Raw genomic sequence first — 21,746 nt, 5'->3', positions numbered from 1 at the left:
AGAACAACTTTTAGTTTACATGTTCTAATAGTTGCTTTTTTGGTGTATATTAAAATTTTAAATATTTATATAATAGTGTATTGTGATTTGGGCTAAGAGGAAGTGTCCAAGTTTACTTCAAATGTAATACAGGTCGTCAGACTTGTCTGCAGGTCCTAATGGGGTCCAGCCTAAAGTTATTCCCATTAGCCCTTCCTTATTTCCACTATAGGTCTATATAATACATATAAATATTTTTGTGAATGTGGTCTTTACAAGGCCTAGTCAAATACTAAACGTTGGTCACACTCGACCCCTTACAAAGAAGATGAGCCTTTACTTAAATTAGAAGAATGGTGTGCAACCTGGGTAATGGGTGCCAGTGGTTCTTATCCAGCTTTATAAAGTAGAGGGGAACTCTATGGGGAGTCTATGTTTAAATGCAGTTTTTTTTTTTTCTTTAAACAGTCTTTTTAATAATTTTGTTAAATGGTCTTTATTTTTTCCTATAGTTATTTATGTATTTATAAGTTCTTTTACCAACAGTGTTTGAAGCTGCACTCAACACACTCATGCTGTGAGACTCTGCAAGATTTCCCCTAAATGGCTGATTCCAGCATGTCAGCAATGCTCATGCCACACAGCATAACATCATGTTACTTTAGGAAACAAATGGTTCCAGAAGACTCGCTAAAATCATTTATATCGGGGGTCTACAAAAAACTTTAAAGTGATTTACTGGTAGACTGCGATCTACCTCTTGGGCACCCCTGATTTATATGATAAGTATGAAAAAAATTTATTTTGATGCATCCATTATAGTTTGGGTGCAGGTTTAATGAGATTTAGTCCTCTATAATGTGAGTAAGTAAATCTAGATGCCACAGAATCAAGATCTTCAGTGTCCCTTACAGTTATAGAGTATTTTAACAACACTTCCATAAGGGTCCCTGTGTAGATCTACCAATTCTTGTTAACTGATTGTATACTCAAGAGAGCAAGCTTGCCAAAGCTAATATGCATTAACAACTTGTAATGTGTCAGGTGATCACAAAAGGACTTGTTTATGGCCAGTAAAGGAATAGCTTGTGTAAGTATTTGAATTAAATATCCACTAGGTCTGCTTACTGTCCATGTTGAGAAATACCATAAAATATAATGTTTAGCTATTTCTACAATTCAGCTGGAAACTTACAGGGATGATTTAATGGTTTGCTGTTGCAGATGGTGGTTTTCTTCTTTGGGTGTATTTTGGCGAAGCTCTGTTATGCCCTGATTATTACAGCCTGGCCATGATTGTGATTGCTGCTCTGCCCAACGCTGCCAGTATCTACAGGCCCGGATTTGGGGCAAGGCCACAAAGGTTCGTGCCTTGGGCGGCAGGGCTTTAGAGGCAGCATGCCATCCAGCTCCTGCTTTTAATTCGGGTCCGAAGCACTGGGGAGGGGCGGGAGACCAAAGAGTTTTTAATGCCCCATGCACCGATCCCCAGTGCTCCGGACCCGACTGAGCAGTCCCGAATGGAAATGGGGGCCTAGGGGTGCCTGCATTACAAATCCGGCCCTGAGTATCTAATGGCAATTTCAGATTAGTTGTAGGCCTATTCTATTGAATGGGTTTGGAGGTTGGGCAGTTTGCAAAAATTTATGTATGGGGACATTCTATACAACATTGCTTCAGTGTGTCATGAAAGGGAAATATTATTTCAGAATGAAAGCAGTATATCTGTAAGTTAATTGCATGACCTTCAAGAAGGTTACAGAGAAACCTGAAATCTTGAGGTTCGACATTAGACAAAGTGATTACGTAAGCAAGTTAGAGGGCAAATTCAATGTGCACCTAGCAGGGCCAGTGATATTATCAATATGGTTGCCTTCCTGAGTGACATCAAGCCCCTGTCATGGTTTAATTCCTATTCCTTTGTGCTCTAGTATCATTCCCTAGATCACACATTGTGGTGAATGCTGATGCAGATAACTTTCATGCTAAAGGTCAGGTTTTGTTAATGTTTCTTAATGGATTGCAACAAGGACACCCAAAATAATTATAAATAACAAGCAGTTGATTAACTGTTATGACAGGAAAACAAAAATACAGCATATACCTGCACTGTTATGTGATGAAACTCCTGCAATGAGATAAATATTTAAAATCCATGCTCGCTGTACAATGTCATCTCTGCCCTATTGCTGTTCTGCATTATTTCAGAAGACTGGATTTATGTGCATATAACTGTGACCTGCACTGAGTGAGGCTGTGCATTTAGTGCTCTTTACAGCTGCCATTAAAAATAGGCCTCCAGCCTTTCCATGAACTAGTAGAATGCCACAACTTTACTACTTCCCTGAAAAAAAAGTAACCTTTTCTCTACTGAAACTATTTTTCTTCTATATTTTTAATATGACCAGAAGGTGCTCCCCCTCTCTGCCTGCTTGGCATCACAGTAGACCTTACTTAAACACATTCTCTAGACTGTTTCATGTAGTTCTTATTTTGCTGAGAAATATGAAAAAAATGTGAAAAAATGAGGACACCCTATGAAAGCCGGTGTGTTTTTGGAACATTCTTGGAAATTTAATCTCAATTTTAACAATACTGGGAGATTCAAGTAATATAACTAAAATAAAACTGAAAAAAAGAGTCTTAAAAATCTTCTGTAAAATGTAATTCTACAAAAATGCAATTTCTGGTGAGGAATAAATCAGGACACTCTCATATTTAGTCCCACCTCAAATGGCTCAAATCACACACAGGTTTATCACATCAGCTGCACATGATTATTGTTATTGTTATTCAGCATTTGGAAGGAGGTTTGCCCTATTTAAACCTCAGGCATTTAGTTTGGGGTGCTCCCAAACAAAATTGAGGTTGAAGTGAGATGGTGAGGCCTTCAGAAAAAAGATTGTAGCAGTTTATAAGTCTGGTAAGGGATTTAAAAAGATGTCAAAGAATTTGAAATAGTCCGGAGAATTTTCAAAACAACTGGCAACATGCCCAGGTCTGGCAGTCCAAGTTCACCCTGAGAGCAGACTGCAAGATGCTAAAAGAAGTCACCAAAAACCCTAAAATGTCATCACGGGACCTACAGCAGGCTCTTGCTACTGTTGATGTGAAAGTGCATGCCGCAACAATTAGAAAGAGACTGCACAACTTTACTAACTTGCTGCACTACTACATACTTTCCTATGAGTCAGTAATTAAATATATAATATATATTCATATCACCTCTAAATCCTTTCTACCTGGATGAAAACATGGCATGTCCTTTTCTTCATACAAACCTCCCTTCCATGGGCAAGAGCATGGATGATATGCCCAAGCCTTGCACTTGCCCACTGTTTCTTTTTTCTGCCTTAGCGATCTCTCAGTTGACTGAACTGGGACGACAGGCCCAGACTGGCTATCTGTGGATTCTGGAAAATACCAGTGGGGCTGCTGTAAGATACCAGAAAGAGTCATTATTTAGTGAGCTGGTGGGGGGCGGTTTAGGCCTCTGTGTACCTGGAATGCCAGGGCCTATTTTGAATCCCAGTCCATGGCTGGCACATGTACAGAATGAGGGAAGTGATGTCACGCTAAGCAGACTTACAGCGGTGCTGATAAAAATAAATATAGCCTTTTAGGAGAGCAACATGAGGCAAATCTATAACCACTGCATTTTAAAAGGTCCCAATCTTTCCTTATACTTCAATTGTACAAAGATTTAGTCCCCCAGGATCCTATGGTGAGTTGGGCAAATAAAACCATATTCCCTGTACCAGGTCAAGTACAACCATCACAGTTTCTGATAGTCTTTTCATTCAAAATAAACACTCCTTAGTTGGAATAAGGTATTGGGTCCTGTAAGTGTAGGCCTCCCCTTGGTGACAGGTGGGTCCACAACAGACATCTGTGAAGGTCTGAGAAGGGTTCTATTATGATTCAGGTGAGTTAGGATTAGCAGCCTGTGAAGGGATAAGAAGGAATACATTTGCCATATTGAACTGCACAAGTTGAGTCATTGAGTTGGCTAAGTAATAAGCAAGGAACCATGGAACCAATGGGGTCACATAAAGAGGCCATCTGGCCAATCTGAACGATCCACTCTCTCTCTCTAGAAAGGCTCCCTATTGGAGACCCGATTCCTAAGTTTAGTTGACTGTGACTAGGCAAATCCTCCTTCATGTTTACAACTACTTGAATGTAAATGGCTATGCTACAGCTATGGCATTACTGCATTGTTTGTAAACTGGGAGAGCTTGCAGATGAGAAGACAGCATTTTAGGGTCATTTCTTGGAAGTACAGGGGGCCCAAAAGCTGAATTGTGTTGGGCTCAATCAGGAAGGGGGGTGTAGGGAGGTGAGCAGCTATAGAAGAGTCTAGCAGCATGTAGAAGGTACTACAACAGTAGTTCACTGTCCTCAGCCTTCCTTCAGCCTGCACCCTCCAAAATTCACAATTCCCTCTACACATGATGTCAATAAGGAAAGTAACATCACAGTGCAATGCATTGTGGGTTATGTAGTTCATGCATGCTGTCTGTAAGCCGTGGAAAAGCTGTTACAATTTGTAACATAAGTGTTTTAGTCCCTCCTTCCCTGCCAGGGATTCAAATGATGCAGAAAGAGAAGCAGATGGATTCCATATAAAAATGGTATTCATTCATACTTTTTGAAGGAACAGATGGTAGGTATAATAAGAGTTTCTGTGTTGTGTGGGGCTCTTTAGAACACGGAATTCCCTTTTACTGTGGTTGATCAGGGGTGTATTTATATTAAGGTATCCTTTAAATGTAAAAACAAAAAAATGCCCCCAGCCTCTGCTGAATGACATAACTTCTGCGTGTGACATCACACGGCCATACGCACGCCTAGGGCAGCACTGGGCCTAAATTCGCTCCTGTGGGTGATAACGTTTTGCACATTCTTAAATTTCTGACTAATCTCTACCTTGAAACAAACTACATACCTCCTAACATTTTGAAAACGGAAAGAGGGACAAAAATAAACACGGCAAATTTTTTTTGACCGCGCTCATTTTTGCGACCACACCCCCTAAACACCACTCCCATTTGACTAAACTTGCCAGGTTATTTGAAGTATTTGAACACATTTCTGGGGTTTTTTGGGATCCTGTTTTATGTGTTATTACAGTTTTGCTGAAAAAGCTGAAATTGCCCTTTAAGCTGCGAGTCTCAGTTCCCCTAAGAGACCTGTTTAGCTTATTAGTTACAATTGTATCTCAGTGCAGGTAAAACTCCTTAAGATTTCTGGGCTCTGTGCCAAAAGCTACTCTTAATTAAATGTGTATCTGTTTTAGCTTCAGTGCAGGAGATCAAAGGGAAATTAGGGACTTTTCAGTAAGAATCCTGGACTGGGTTGAGCTGTCAAAAGAGGGACTGTGTCCTGCGAAAATTGGGACAGTTGGGAGGTATGAAACTACAGTGTTATTTTTAGAGATTGACCACTAGCCATTCTGTAGTACCTCTATCTGACAGGCAAGGTAAAATCCACTAGCTGCTAGTCACTTACCCACTGCTTCTAATTAAAGTCTTAATGGCCCTTTTTTTGGCCTAGACTTGCCTAGGGCAGACAAGCAACACGAATGTTCTAGTTTTAGAAAACAGGCAGTAAAGTGTTTGTTCTCTCCATGATGTAACACACTTTGTGGGCACGATTGTTAACCCTTCATTCCTACTCTCAGCTTTCTTATAAACTCTTGATCATGACCAGATATGAAGACAGCACCTAGCAATAAACACTAAGGGGCCTATTTACGACAGGTACGAATTACAAAAAAATTGTATTTGATCGTACTGTGCGTATTTTCTGCGACTTTTTCATACTTTGCGTCAAAATCGTATTGTCACGCCCACTACATAAGTTCCGTATTCATTCAAGCTTCGGTATCGTGACTTTCCTTGGGCCGGGTTGGAGCTGCAGAGTGCCATTGAGCCCTATGGGAGACTTACCTTGGGCCAGGTTGGAGCTGCAGAGTGCCATTGAGTCCTATGGGAGACTTTCCTTGGGCCAGGTTGGAGCTGCAGAGTGCCATTGAGCCCTATGGGAGACTTTCCTTGGGCCAGGTTGGAGCTGCAGAGTGCCATTGAGCCCTATGGGAGACTTTCCTTGGGCCGGGTTGGAGCTGCAGAGTGCCATTGAGCCCTATGGGAGACTTTCCTTGGGCCAGGTTGGAGCTGCAGAGTGCCATTGAGCCCTATGGGAGACTTTCCTTGGGCCAGGTTGGAGCTGCAGAGTGCCATTGATTCCTATGGGAGGCTTCCAAAATTATGCACAGAAGGATCAAAGTCAAAAAGGTTTTCCTGCTGTTTATGATTGTTCGGATACGAAAATTTCATGACTTTCGGATCGCCAATACGATATTACCGTGACTAATACAATTTTTTCGTAAACATTTTCATGATATTTGAAATTATTGTATTCAATCCGAATTTTTCCCAATTCAGGATTCGAACTCGTACTTTGATGAATAGACACCTTAGGGTGAAAACATACTAGCTGCTACACACTAGTAGCAGCTACTTGTCGTGGCAAAAAGACAATGCTGATCATTTACTGATAATTGTCTCTACATGTGTTTTAGCAGAGGCAATTCTCTGTATTGTCTATGGCAGGGTATTTTCTGGCATTTAGTAGCCGTGAAAAAGTAGCTGCTACTAGTAGCTCAGTGTGTCTTCATCCTAAAGGCTACTGATGTATTAAACTGATGTATCAGCTTGGGAGCAAATTCCTAGCTCCGATTGTCCCCCTGTAGTATACATGTATGCTGCAATTCAGCTACTGGATATAAATTCATATCATACATTTACAATATACATATTATCTCCACTAACACTGTAAATACCAAGCTTAACTGGATGTAAGAATAAATACCACAACACATTTCTTATCAAAATGCATTTTACTCTGCAATAACATATTCAAAAGCATAAACAAAATCCAGTGAAAAAGTTCTAGTCACTAAAAGTTAAGATTAATTTTTCTCATAAATAGAACTTTGGCATTCAAAATTCTAGCTGTAAATCCTACATTACAAAATAATAAAATAATACAGCCTTTGAAAAGTGAAAGGCATAAATCGGCAGCCAGCCAGTGGCGTGCATCTAAATAATAACATGACAACAATATTTACATGAGGTATCTGGACCAATTAAAAAAAAAAAAAGACAACAGACAACCTAGATCCAAAAAAAAAAAAACAGGATTTGGAATCCTGAAGCTTGAAAATAAAGCTATGCATCTACAGCATTTTATACAACTGGGCATTGGTACAACAAATAAATACAATTTCTAGAACACCCAGATGCACACTATCTATACATTTAAAGAATACATATATATATACAAGAATATTAACTATTTAAGGAAGCTCTGCTATTGCCTACAAGTATTTCTGCCCCATAATAAACACTGAACTTCTGAAGTTACAATACACTTTAATTAGGTGCAAATCGTATTGCACATTAAAAAGTGATAGGGCACGGACCTACTTCATTAATACAGATTAGAAAAGGCACAAAGGGAGAAGAAGGAATTCCAGTACTTTTTATAATGACTTGTGGATGACAAAAAAGCTGTATTTAAAAGGAAAACTATGAGGTTGCCCCTTGACCCTTGATAATATCCAAAAGGTATAAAAGGTATCATAATGTATTCACAAGTGTGGCTGCACTACTGACCCCTTCAGTGAATATAATGTCCTTCTTCATCCATTTTTTTGGTGAGGTGCCAATGAGCGAATCTTTCGGGTTGATCATAAATGCTGCTATGCAGGCTGTCGGATTGAGGACCGCATCATTGTGCAAATCCCATCCTCAATCCGACAGGAAAATAAAACCGGCCTTACTGTCATCTGGCTGAAAACTGGCCAGACATTGGTTGGGGAGGCCAGCAAAATGACACCACCAGTAAATTACTTTCCTTGTCACTTAAATCTGCAGATGTTATATTGCAGATACTTGGGACCTTTACTTGTACCATTCTTTCCAACTTCTGCTGAAAAGTCACCAAAACATACCGGGAGAAAGTGGGTGCCTTGCTTAAGCCACTGTATGTGCCCTGAACTACAGTTCTGTAGGGGTATGCCAGTGTGCCATAAATATATGTATAACATGAAATGCATTTACACTGACACAGAAGTCTAGATTAAGTAAATGAGTAATATAGAGTATGTCTGATTGCAGAATTCTTTAGAAAATGGATCATGCAGAAATGCCAATATGATACATTAATCATTGCATTAAAAATGGCAATCTCTGGGAATTATTATAAGGGAGAAGCCCCTCAGTTTTTCACACTTACAGTTGTAGCCCTGTTATGTCGTTATTTACTGCTGGAATTGCCTTCCATAGTAACTAGTACCTGAAACAAGAAAGGTGAGGGTAGTTTTGAGATGTACTTAGTGACTTGCGTGAGTTGGGCATGGAATGGAGACTTAAAACTAAGGTAGCAGATTATGCTGCAAAAGGCTTCACTGCATATGGAATCTTTCCTTTGTTCTGTAACTGACAGTTCTAATACAAACAATTTATCAGCCATGAAACACTTTGCTATACAAATGATTTTTTTGCAGCAAATATTTCTTAGTTTCAGCGAGCAGCGGCCAACTATAAAAATGATTTCTGGCTTTCCTCTCCATATGTTCCCCAGCCAGAGAGAGATAGAAAAGCCCAATTCTTCTTTTTCAAGTGACTGCAGACATTCAGGCAGAGAAAGTGCTTATGCCAGTAATAATTATTTGAAAGCTACAAATCCCAGCATCCCAAGTGAGCGTTGGTGTGTATGTGCTGAGTTGTAGCTTTGTTACTGCAGGCGTGCTGCAAAATGTCTCTTTCTGGCTTATCCACTCATGATCATCTGGCCCTTAAAATGAAAAAAGTAAAAGGGGCCTGTCTATTATACATCAGGTAGTACAGAAAAGGGGCTGCCACACAAGCATGTATATGAACAAGCTATGGATTTACAAACTAGGAACATAGCATTTAAAAAAATCTTATATAAACCGTTAATGGCAAAATGGATAAACATAGAGTCATATATACTGTACTCCTGTCAGGACCTGGAATATTCTCTTTAATGCTTTATTCTCTGTAAGTTAAGATAAAACTCACTTCAGTTAAAAATATCAATGACCCTATGCAAGAAAAGAAATAATGTGCCAAACAATAGGTTTCATAAAAGACAATGTGTGCCCAATGGCAAACCATTTCTAGCCAGTATGAGTTCTAAATCTACCTGTGACACAAGACCTTAGGCCTTCACTGCACATGTATTTTAGCTGATGGAGAAATGGTTGATATCCAGGGGGGATATTCCCACCTATGCCGCCTGTTATTGACAAAAATGGAGGCCCAAAAAATGCACAGCTGAAAGTTTTGGGGGTCAATGGCAGAGGCAAAGGGGGTAACAGCCATTTCTCGGCAGGCTGAAATACAGCAACACCAGATCACAACGTGCCTTTGATCACACTCTCAGAAGGCCTTTTGGAAATCAGGCCGATTACTCGTTTTTAGCTTAAAAAGCACCCCAAATATGAATGTACATGATCTACCTCTATTGCTTACCAACGGTTGGAAGGATGTCTGGGCAGTATATGTACATGGTGTCTGACATGCATGATTGTCTGTGCAAGCTAAAGAGCTTGGTGCTCTCTTTCAGATCAATAGGGTATGTGAGAAATGTAGCTCTGGAGGATTTACTTCATGCAATATATAGCAGTAATGCCTTCCTTAGGATGCCTTTTCTACATTGCTCTATGTGCAGCCAGGGGATTACAAGATGATTCTGTTCATTCAGTCAGAAATCCATTAACTATGTCCAGTGATATAAATGCATTGCATTCAGACGCAGTCGATGTCTGCAGTCGAGGTGCATCTTTCTCTGTAAGCCTTTTTATACTATTAATTAGGATAGGAAGACAACATTTGTGGAGGGGATGTAATTATTTTCACCCATTATATAATTTTCTGTACATTTTAATTATATATTTTTAAATCTAATGAGTGCAATTTTTTTTATAAAAAAAAAAAAAAGTAATGTCTACAAACCAGTCACCGATTAGCTGCAGTTCTATGCATCAGTCACATATAGTAATTGTACTGTACTCGTGCTGATGCCCAAAGTCTATGATGGGAAGCAATTTACAACAATTGTATGAGTTAAACCATGAAGACAATTTGCTTTGGAGAGCATCTTGCGCTGCAGGAAATGCTGGTATTCTCACAAGGTGCTCTCTAAACAGTCCCACTTGATTTGCAAGCCTCTCTATTGTATTGATAGAATAAAAGTCAGGTAGTAAGTCATACAATTGTATTTATTGCAGCAATCACTGTGTTTGGAACTGCAGCAAATTACTTTTTACAATGTATAAGGAACTATTACTGCTTCTTGTGTGCTATAGGCCATACACTCCCTAGTGAAAATAAAGGGAAACAAGCACACTCAGTTGCGGTCGCAGTGATTGCTGCCACTCATGATCAGAGTCCTGTGTACCAAAGCCCTAAGAAATCTGGCAGGCTGAACATAATGGGAACTGTTGTTCAGAAAACACTGCAAGAAATACCAGGGTTCCAATTCTATTTTGTGTATCTGGTGACCTTTCTGGTGTCAAATAAATACATTTTGTGTGTGAGTGAGGATTCTCTGGCTGAGGCAATGTAAACCTCAGTAATGACCCAACTTTGCACAGGGTTCTGTATCCTACTGAATAATTTTATCATAGTACTAAACCCAAAAGAGGAAGAAGCAACAACTACATTAAACACAGGGATCCCTTAGTATATATAACCTGATTTAAGCATCATGCATCCTGCTAATTTCTGCCAAAACTATTTAGAATTTCATATTTTTTTTTTACATGTTGTATTTTGTTTTTGCTCTATCCACTTCTCATAAAAAAACAACACTAGACATCACCTCAGCTATCACACAATTGTACATATTTCAATAACAATCACTCTTAGAACTCACTCCTAAAACTAAAGCACAGAACAATTCTGTGCAATTTTCCTTTAGCCATTTAGGAGAATGGGTGCAAAGGGAACTCTTGACATCTTGCACCTGCAGCACTTTTTTTTTTGCAGGATTTTCTTACCTATGTAAAAACGCAAATGGATTTTGGAGAGAAAAAAAATCCACCGCTACATTCAAAGCGAGGGAAACATTCAACAGTATCTAAAAATTGAAAAAAAAAAGAAAAAAAGAGGAAAAGTGTATTCCAGAATGTCCCCCTTTCCTTCTGGTAAAGAGGGGGAGCGAGTGGGTTAGAAGACTTTCAATGTGCATAGTAAAGCTGCAGTTTCTGTTATGGCTCCCAAGTAGAAAAGCAGAGATCTGTAACAAAGCAGCATTTAATCTAAATCTGGATTAATCACTGAGTAATGCAATTGTCTCCCATGTCCTGAGCATAGCAATCCGATAGCATAGTCCTTAGATCATCAATATCCTTCCGTAACTGATGTGCTTCTGACAGTTTCTTGGTTAAACTCTCTGTGCTATGGCAGGCTTCATTTTCCTCAAAGGAGCTGTTTAAAGCTGTGCAAACAAACATAGAGACCATTAAATAATACCACAGCAACAAAATTCAGAACAGAAAAATGCAAAGTGATAGGGAATTCTGGAAGCTGCAGTTTCTGAAGAGACTGGGGGTCATTTATCATTTGCCCATGGTCAGTAACCATGGTAAAAATTGTTGCATTCATTGTTCTACCTGCAGCAGGCAGAAAAAAAGCCAATCACTAGTTGGTTGCTGCGGGTTACTGCTCACAGGCAAATTTGCCAGTGTTGATAAATGAGCCCCAGTGTCTGCAAAGAGATCATCTGCAGGGTGACCCACGGTGCTTTCCAGTCAATTCAGTGAAAGTGATCTGCAGCAGGATATGGCTGGCTTGGCTGCTGCCAAACACAAAGTGTGCCAATGCCCTTAGGGTAAGTAACACACAAAGGACAAGCTATTTCTGACATGACATGTTATGAGACAGGGTGTCGCCAATAAAATAAATGCACTATAATAAAAATAGATTTACTGTAGTTTATTTAGGTCCAGCCCACCAAGTTACATACAATAATTTATAACAATCAGGAGTCTAACAATAATTTAGCAACCAAGGGGTACAGAATAAAAATAGCTCAAAGCAGGTGTCACTGCATACCAATAAAATAACCCTTCCAACTGTTTAAACTATCTTGAAGAAAAGCTCCTCCTGGCAGGACCAGAAAAATGTATAACAGATATGGGATCCATTACTCGGAAACCTATTAGGCAGAATGCTCCAAATTATGAGAAGGCCATCTCCCATAGAGTCCACTTGAGACAAATAATTCAAATGTTTGAAACTGATTTCCTTTTCTTTCTGTTTTAATAAAACTGTATCTTGTACTTGATACCAACTATGATATAATTAATCAAACAATCAATCAAAGCAAAACAATCTTATTCAGTTTATTTAATGTTAAAATCATTTTTTAGCGGACAATGTATAGTGAGCCAAATTATAGAAAGATCCCTTATCTGGAAAACCCCAGGTCCCCAGGATAACAGGTCCCATACCTGTACTACAAATAAATACCAGTGATAACAATATCAATACTGTCTGGCAAAGCCCTTAGCTAGAGAAAACCCAATACCTTCTCTTTTAAAGGAAACATAAGAAGCAGTACTGAAAATAATATTTCCTGAATACTGGTGCAATATTTAGAGCAAATGGCAAGATCAGAAGTTGCAACGCAATTCCAATCAAACCTTGTAGTTGGATTGTAGTGGCAATGAAAGGCTGGAACTAATCAGAATAGTATGAAAAATGCCACCTTACATGAAGCCTTACACACAATAGGAATTGTATTCTTCTTTCAAATCAATGAAAAAATACTTACATCCAATGCCCAGCAATAAGGAAAGGTTTGGCTCCTTGCCATGGACTCGCTGATTTAGTATACTGCAAAGTGCTTTCAAGTCAAACATACAGTGGGACATCTCTTTGAAGAGCTGCTCGGCTACTGGAAGCTTATCTGACAATGGCTGCCTTGAAATCTGCATTTTCTCTATTTGCCCTCTCATGTGCTCATTGTCTTCTTTTAATTTTTCCCTCTGTGTGAATGTTAGAAAGAGTAGAGGAAGGTAAAATAAGATTAGTGTTGAGATATTCATTTCTTTGACTGCAGAGTAACGCAGATGTGCTGATGACAGACAAGGCGGTAACAATTCAGTTAATCAAAAAGATAAGGCAAACCTACTTGTTGGATATGCTCCATAATATTGTGCCTACTCCCACTCCTCTCTCAAACTGCACTGTTTGTGGGGAAACAGAAATTGTACTTATGCTGTAACATAGTAAGTTGTAAGTTGGGTTGAAAAAAGACATACGTCCATCAAGTTCAACCATAATGCCTATACCTAACCTGCCTAACTACAAGTTGATCCAGAGGAAGGCAAAAAACCCCATCTGAAGCCTCTCTAATTTGCCTCAGAGGGGAAAAAATTCCTTCCTGACTCCAAGATGGCAATCGGACCAGTCCCTGTATCAACTTGTACTAAGAGCTATCTCCCATAACCGTGTATTCCCTCACTTGCTAAGAATCCATCCAGCCCCTTCTTAAAGCTATATAATGTATCAGCCAGTACGACTGATTCGGGGAGGGAATTCCACAACTTCACAGCTCTCACTGTAAAAAATCCTTTCCGAATATTTAAATGGAACCTCCCTTCTTCTAAACGGAGTGGGTGCCCTCGTGTCCGTTGGAAGGACCTACTGGTAAATAAAACATTAGAGAGGTTATTATATGATCCCCTTATATATTTATACATAGTTATCATGTCACCTCTTAAGCGCCTCTTCTCCAGTGTAAACAGACCCAACTTGGCCAGTCTTTCTTCATAACCGAGACTTTCCATACCCTTTACCAGCTTAGTTGCCCTTCTCTGGACCCTCTCTAGCTCAATAATGTCCCGTTTGAGCACTGGAGACCAAAACTGAACAGCATATTCTAGATGGGGCCTTACCAGTGCTCTGTAAAGGGGAAGAATAACCCCCTCCTCCCGTGAATCTATACCCCTTTTAATACAGCTCAGAACCTTGTTTGCCCTTGCAGCTGCTGCCTGGCATTGCTTGCTACAGCCAAGTTTATTATCTACAAGGACTCCAAGATCCTTCTCCATTATGGATTTGCCTAGTGCAGTCCCATTAAGGTTATACGGGGCTTGCATATTTTTACATCCCAGGTGCATGACCTTACATTTATCCACATTAAATCTCATCTGCCACTTAGCTGCCCAGATTGCCAGTTGGTCAAGATCCTGCTGCAGGGATGTCACATCCTGGATAGAATTGACTGGTCTGCAGAGTTTTGTGTCATCTGCAAACACTGATACATTACTCATAATACCCTCCCCTAAGTCATTTATGAACAAATTAAACAAAAGTGGACCCACTACAGAACCCTGAGGGACCCCACTGATAACCTTACTCCAAGTAGAGAATGTGCCATTAACAACCACCCTCTGTACCCGATCCTGTAGCCAGTTTTCTATCCATGTGCAAACGACTTCACTAAGACCAATAGACCTTAGCTTAGAAAGCAGTCGTTTGTGGGGAACGGTATCAAATGCTTTGGCAAAATCCAAATAGATTATATCTACTGCATCCCCACTGTCCAGCTTCTTACTTACCTCATCATAAAAAGCAATTAAATTGGTCTGACATGACCTGTCCTTCATAAAGCCATGCTGATTACTGCTCATAATGCCATTCTCCACTACATAATTTTGAATGTGATCCCTTAACAAGCCTTCAAATAACTTGCCCACCACGGATGTCAAACTTACAGGCCTATAATTGCCAGGCTGAGATCTTATTCCCTTTTTAAATATGGGAGTGACATTCGCCTTCTTCCAATCACTAGGTACCATACCTGATGAAAGAGAGTCTGAGAATATCAGAAACAAGGGCCACTGCAATTCTGCCCCTAGCTCTCTCAGTACCCGAGGGTGTATTCCATCTGGCCCAGGTGCCTTGTTTACATTTATCGTGTGTAACCCTTTAAGCACCATATCCTGTGCCAACCACTGTGTAGTTGGAGCTGAGGCAACAGTGAAGCTATTGGGTGAGACTTGGCCCACTGGCTCCTCTACTGTATACACAGAAGAAAAGAACTGGTTAAGCACATCTGCCTTTTCTGTATCCGCTGTAACCATATTGTTATTATAACTCAATGGGGCCACACCCTCAACCTGCATCTTTTTACTATTAATATACTTAAAAAACTTTTTGGGGTTAGTCTTGGCCTCGGCCGCGATGCGCTCCTCATTTTCTATCTTGTGTATCAGAGGCAGAGAATGCAAAGCTTGGCACCTTTCTTTATAACCCACCTTGTCCTTGATCTGGTTGACATTGGAATTTGCCTCTGATAGAGAGATTACTAATTTCAGTTTTTATTACAGCACAATTAATTTAGTTCACAATAGAGCCTGGGGAGAGAGGGCTGGTAATCTAAAGTCTTTAATACAATGACTATATAAGTGCACTATGAAGAGCACTGTGCATGGTGGGGGATACAGATGTCAGGAGTCTATTTTTATATACTAACTTCAACTTTCCTTGTGCTACTGGCCCTTTATTGAAAAGCAGCAGCAGCTGTGTCTGTATTTAGCATAATTATGCCTTGCACTACTACACCCCTGGTATCTAAGAACAAAGAAACTGGGCCATCTATACATGTTTTTTGTATACTGGAATTAAAAGTGCATTAGATGCAGTGTTACCAAGAAAAAATAAAACTGTTCAGAGAAAATCTCAGAAGTTTGTTGGATCACTTTAAGAGGTACCTGTAAAACACTGCTCTGCAGCACACTGCTAGTGTCTGTGTGACATGGCAGAACATGAGACTTACTTAGTTTTCCATTGCAGTACTGTCTTTTAAACTAGAAACTCAAGAATGAGTTCCATCACCAGCCAGCCTGCAAATATTTATCCTTATATTACACTGCAAGGCAAATAGAGCCTGCAGGCTAAAATGTGTAGCCTATAGCAAGAAAAAAGCAAATGGCACTCAGGACTACAGACAAGGGTAATACCCTTTTAAAAGTTTATTGCGGAGGTGCAACGTTTCGGGGCAATGTGACCCCTTTATCAAGCATTTGGAGGGTGCCGATCCCTCTAGCAGTGTGCACCGGACAAAATAATTTTTGGAGGGTGAGGGTGTGCGGATAAGGTCTCTGTGGTCTAAAATGTGTAGCCTCACATTTGTGTCACTGCCAATTAAATATGATGAGAAATGGCCCTGTATCCTTAGTGCCCAGACCACCTCTCACACTAATGTAAAGGGAATACTTTAAAAGCGTGATGAAAGGCAAAGATAAAATTTCAAAATGTTTATGGTCTCACTAGGAGAGGGCATGCATTAAACATTTCACTGTGTGCAGCGCTGTCATTTTTAAATAAGCACATGAACAAGAAAAAGTTCAAACATTATTTGCGCAAAGCTTATTGTAACGCATGGAAGGGATTAGAATAAAAGGAAAAAGATCAACTCTGTACATTTTTATGTACTTTCCATGAATTTATAGACAGATTTTCTAAAGTAGGGTCCTCAGCACCAGATAAAAGGAAAGCGATACAGAAAGAGAGTAAGCATATAAAGAGGTATTATAAAGTGCAATTATGGAGTTTGGTGCACCTCCCATGCCAAACAGTGCAATAATCATTAAGAAGTCATTCACTGAGCTACCTTCTGCATTTCTGAGCAGTGAGAGGGACCTTTTTTGGGATTGGTATGCAAAGAAATGTACAGTAAAACATGCTGTTTCCTGAAGGAGTATTTCCAAAAACAGAAATCCTTTGTGCATTGCTTTCCCCAAAGTAGCAAGATATTGCATTTTATATAAAAAAATCTATCTATTCACTCAGAAGATACCAGCCTGTATTGAAGAGGATCCAGAGTGCTTTGCAAAGAACTGTATTAATGTAAAACTTTAAATGAAACACACACTAAATTTCCACCTTGTAAGTACAGGGACAATAATTTTTTCCTGCTTTAAATTTGCTAGCCTTTCCATGTCAGCGTATTTAACATTATACAAAAAACACATGAAAAGCATAGACAGATGTGAAATATAGACCCATAGTATATCAAGCCATTGAACAATGAACAAGTAAAGCTGTTAGACTGATTTACTTCGAAAGAAAGTTCCTCCAGCTGCTGGGTGCAGTGCGTGTTTTCTTCTAGTTTCTCTTTAAGCTCCTGTGCCGCCAAGCGCTCTTGGTAAAGTTTCTCTCGCAATGCCTAGAGGAAGGAACAGTGTTACAGAATGAATGTTTGGCAAAATATCATATCCCTACCACTACAGTTTATATGTTGAAAGAAATGTATATGCATGTCAGCATCCTTCATTAGTCAAAGGCTTGTAACCACAAAAAAGTCAAAAGGCACAAAGTATTATTGTACATTTAATATGCACAACACTTCTTGTAAGCCATTAAAAGGCCTATGAAAATGGAAAAGGATTCTGAGAACAGATCAAGTAAACAACAAAACTGGGAAGGTGGCAAACCTATAGCTATGAAACTCTCCTGTCTTTAAAGGGAGAAGGAAAGGTAAAAACTAAGTAAGCTTTATCAGAAAGATCTATGTAAAAAAAAAAAGCCATAAGCACTCACAGAATGCTGCACTAGAGTTCAAGTCCTCTATCAAAAGAAACACAGTATTTCTTGTCTCATTCTTTGTAAACATGTTGTTCAGGTGTCTGACTTCCTCTCTCAGAAAAATCCTTAATTCCAGTGGCCAGAGTCTGTGCAGTTTTCTCCTCTTTCCCCTCTCCTTCCCCCCCTCTCATAAGAATGCTAAGAACTTCCTCCCCCTCCCCCGACTTAGGAATGTGTGATCTGAGCTATACTGGCTAGACTGCAAACAGGAAGCTATTTAAAATGGCAGCTGCTGTCTTAAGCAAACCGAGAAAGTTTCTAGGGCTCTTTACTCAGGTATGGCAATGCTTACTGCAGAATAAATATCGTATTCTAGGTGGTACTAATGTGGCGAATCTATTGGCAGTAAAATGCCAAAATGACTTTCCTTCTCCTTTAAATGAGAACTATAGCTTAACAAAGAAGTAGGCTAGAAATGTTTTATGTTTAAATTATGTTTTATGTTTAAATGATGTTTTGTAAGACTGTACCAGCCCAAAGCAACCACAGCCATTTAGCAGGGAAGATCTATGCCTCTAAAGATGCCCCCCAGTAGCCCCCATCTTCTTTTCTGCCGATTCACTGTACATGCTCTGTGCTGCTGCTAGTTACTGAGCTTAGGGACTGACTCACAATATTCTGTTTATACAGAATATAAATGTCACAATATTAACATAATAATCCACCCCGTAGCATCAGTTTATATGCCAGGCTAACCTCATTCTCTGCTTGATAATTTGCAACGACCCCCTAAGCTTAGCTTCTCATTAGCTGCTCAGAGCGCACGGAGCTTGTGAGTGTCACAGACACTTCTAACAAAATCCAAGGTGGTGACCCCCGGTAAATAACTTTGAAGGTCTGAATCATTACTGTTGCTGAATTACCAGTGCTGGATTATGCATTGAAATGGACTTGAGATAAATATAATAATAAATAAATATCTGAATGGGACTATTAGCTGAAAAAGGTTTAAACATAAAATTGCAACTGAATAAATTCTACAATCGTAATGGACTGCTTTTATAGAGTGGCCTGAAACTATAGCTATATCTACCCCATTGTTAATCCAGCCCGATTACAACACCAAGTATCCCCCTCTCCTAGATATAACTTTTGTCATTTATAGCTCCAGGTTTTGCCTTGTTCAAGTGGTAACTACTCTAATCAAATCAATGTTGTAAAATATTTTTCTCAATATCTGCAATATTCGAGAGCAGCAAAACTTCAGTGAAAAGCAAGTTGCAGGTAAAACTCACTCCCTCTGTAAAATGTATAATGAAGCAGTAGAATTCTTAATGAATCAGGTAAAAGTAAGTGTAGGACTGGTCAGAGGGGATGACTGATAGGGAATTAAAATATATATAATCATGTTACAGCAATGTACAGTAAACAATGTATATAGATTCATATGGCATTTCTAAAAATGAATTACAACGGATAACATCACTTTATGGCATATATTACAGGTATTTAATAGCTCTTGTATTATAAATGTATGCTTGTGTCCCATACCCTCTTCTCCTTTTAGACTATAAAGCTCTACTGTGCAGGGCCCTGCAGCTCATTTTGTACATCTGCTGTTGTAAAGCACTATTTAATATTTTGTGTCTTATATGTGATAATAAAAATGTATTAATCTGAATATGTTAAATAATATTGTTCCCTGTAACGGAATTTTTAAATATTGATGCGCTTTTAATTCCAAGGTCATACAGAGTTAAAGCTGCAGCTCTGAATTTTTAAAGATGTATCACTTGTTCTCCATATAGAATAAATAGTTAATCCAAGCACAAAGACTTTGTGCTTTGGCAGGTAATTATAAGAGAAAATTGTTAGGCCTACCTTGGGCCATGGTTTCAGGCTGTGAATAATGAATTCAGTTCATGATAGCATAAATTATTAGCAATGTTAAAAGAAAACTAAATAAATAATGTTTTATATATATATATATATATATATATATATATATATTTTATTTTATTTTTTTGCTCTAAATCTATAATAATATGATCTTCGTATGGGTTATGAAATTGAACTATAGCTGCATGTATAAAATCAATGCACTTTGCAGTAAGATAGAAAGGTCACTGTGTGTTTTTATGTGACACTGCATAAAGCAGTACAATGAAGCAGTACAATGTTAGTGTCATACAATTACACTTTACCTGAATTTCTGCAGTCATATTCTCTATTTGACTCTGCTGATTGTCTATGACCTATTGGAAACAGAAAAATAAATAATAAAAAAAAAAGATTATATTATACCATATTATTTTCATTTCTCACCAACAGTGGCATGTGAATTCTATTACTGCAAATGACAGGGTGCACAGTTACATACTAGTGCTTCTAGGCCAGTTGAAAAAACACCAGCATAGAAATTGCCTTATGTACCATGAGCCTAAAATGCATGGTTGTAATATACAGTGGTGTGAAAAACTATTTGCCCCCTTCCTGATTTCTTATTCTTTTGCATGTTTGTCACACAAAATGTTTCTGATCATCAAACACATTTAACTATTAGTCAAAGATAACACAAGTAAACAAAAAATGCAGTTTTTAAATGAGGGTTTTTATTATTTAGGGAGGAAAAAAATCCAAACCTACATGGCCCTGTGTGAAAATAACTGGTTGGGCCACCCTTAGCAGCAATAACTGCAATCAAGCGTTTGCGATAACTTGCAACGAGTCTTTTACAGCGCTCTGGAGGAATTTTGGCCCACTCATCTTTGCAGAATTGTTGTAATTCAGATTTATTTGAGGGTTTTCTAGCATGAACCGCTTTTTAAGGTCATTCCACAACATCTCAATAGGATTCAGGTCAGGACTTTGACTAGGCCACTACAAAGTCTTCATTTTGTTTTTCTTCAGCCATTCAGAGGTGGATTTGCTGGTGTGTTTTGGGTCATTGTCCTGCTGCAGCACCCAAGATCGCTTCAGCTTGAGTTGACGAACAGATGGCCGGACATTCTCCTTCAGGATTTTTTGGTAGACAGTAGAATTCATGGTTCCATCTATCACAGCAAGCCTTCCAGGCCCAGAAGCAGCAAAACAACCCCAGACCAACACACTACCGCCACCATATTTTACTGTTGGTATGATGTTCTTTTTCTGAAATGCTGTGTTACTTTTACGCCAGATGTAACGGGACACACACCTTCGCCTTAATGTTCTTTTTGCTTAAAAGTGGTTTGCGCCTTGGAAATCTGCCATGCAGGCCGTTTTTGCCCAGTCTCTTTCTTATGGTGGAGTTGTGAACACTGAACTTAATTGAGGCAAGTGAGGCCTGCAGTTCTTTAGATGTTGTCCTGGGGACTTTTGTGGCCTCTCGGATGAGTTGTCTCTGCGCTCTTGGGGTAATTTTGGTCGGCCGGCCACTCCTGGGAAGGTTCACCACTGTTCCATGTTTTTGCCATTTGTGGATAATGGCTCTCACTGTGGTTCGCTGGAGTCCCAAAGCTTTAGAAATGGCTGTATAACCTTTACCAGACTGATAGATCTCAATTACTTTTGTTCTCATTTGTTTCTGAATTTCTTTGGATCTTGGCATGATGTCTAGCTTTTGAGGTGCTTTTGGGCTACTTCTCTGTGTCAGGTAGCTCCTATTTAAGTGATTTCTTGATTGAAACAGGTGTGGCAGTAATCAGGCCTGGGGGTGACTACAGAAATTGAACTCAGGTGTGATAAACCACAGTTAAGTTATTTTTTAACAAGGGGGGCAATCACTTTTTCACACAGGGCCATGTAGATTTGGAGTTTTTTTTCTCCCTTAATAACGTAAACCTTCATTTAAAAACTGCATTTTGTGTTCAATTATGTTATCTTTGACTAATAGTTAACGGTTTTTGATGAGCAGAAACATTTAAGTGTGACAAACATGCAAAAGAATAAGAAATCAGGAAGGGGGCAAATAGTTTTTCACACCACTGTAACAGAACAAATGGGATTTAGAACTTGCGCTGTTTTCAGCACAGCAAAATAAACATCTACCAGTATTCTCATTCATTAAAGGGACTGTTAACTTTTAAATATCACTTTTAGTATGATGTAGAAAGAGACAGCTTGCAATTCATTTTTATTTTGAATTTTTTTAAT

At 39.1% G+C, this 21,746-nt stretch overlaps 1 protein-coding gene across 3 annotated transcripts in view; it reads right to left on the bottom strand.

Annotated features, from left to right (window-relative positions):
* Positions 1-6,865: 6,865 nt before the first annotated feature.
* Positions 6,866-21,746, bottom strand: part of cep85l (centrosomal protein 85kDa-like) — a 135,865-nt gene continuing 120,984 nt past the window's right edge. For all 3 annotated transcript variants that reach the window (XM_031902964.1, XM_031902962.1, XM_031902963.1), the window contains exons 10-13: positions 19,817-19,867; positions 17,146-17,253; positions 12,850-13,063; positions 6,866-11,511 (exon numbers count right to left, since the gene is read on the bottom strand). In XM_031902964.1, the coding sequence (XP_031758824.1) occupies positions 11,348-11,511; positions 12,850-13,063; positions 17,146-17,253; positions 19,817-19,867 (537 nt within the window). In that variant the 3' untranslated portion in view covers positions 6,866-11,347. The remainder of the gene's footprint in view (positions 11,512-12,849; positions 13,064-17,145; positions 17,254-19,816; positions 19,868-21,746) is intronic.

This window comes from Xenopus tropicalis, chromosome 5 (genome assembly GCF_000004195.4).
Source record: "Xenopus tropicalis strain Nigerian chromosome 5, UCB_Xtro_10.0, whole genome shotgun sequence".
Classification (NCBI taxonomy): Eukaryota; Metazoa; Chordata; class Amphibia; order Anura; family Pipidae; genus Xenopus; species Xenopus tropicalis.
The sequence above is the reverse complement of the archived record's forward strand: the minus strand, read 5'-3'. Positions and strand labels throughout refer to the sequence as shown.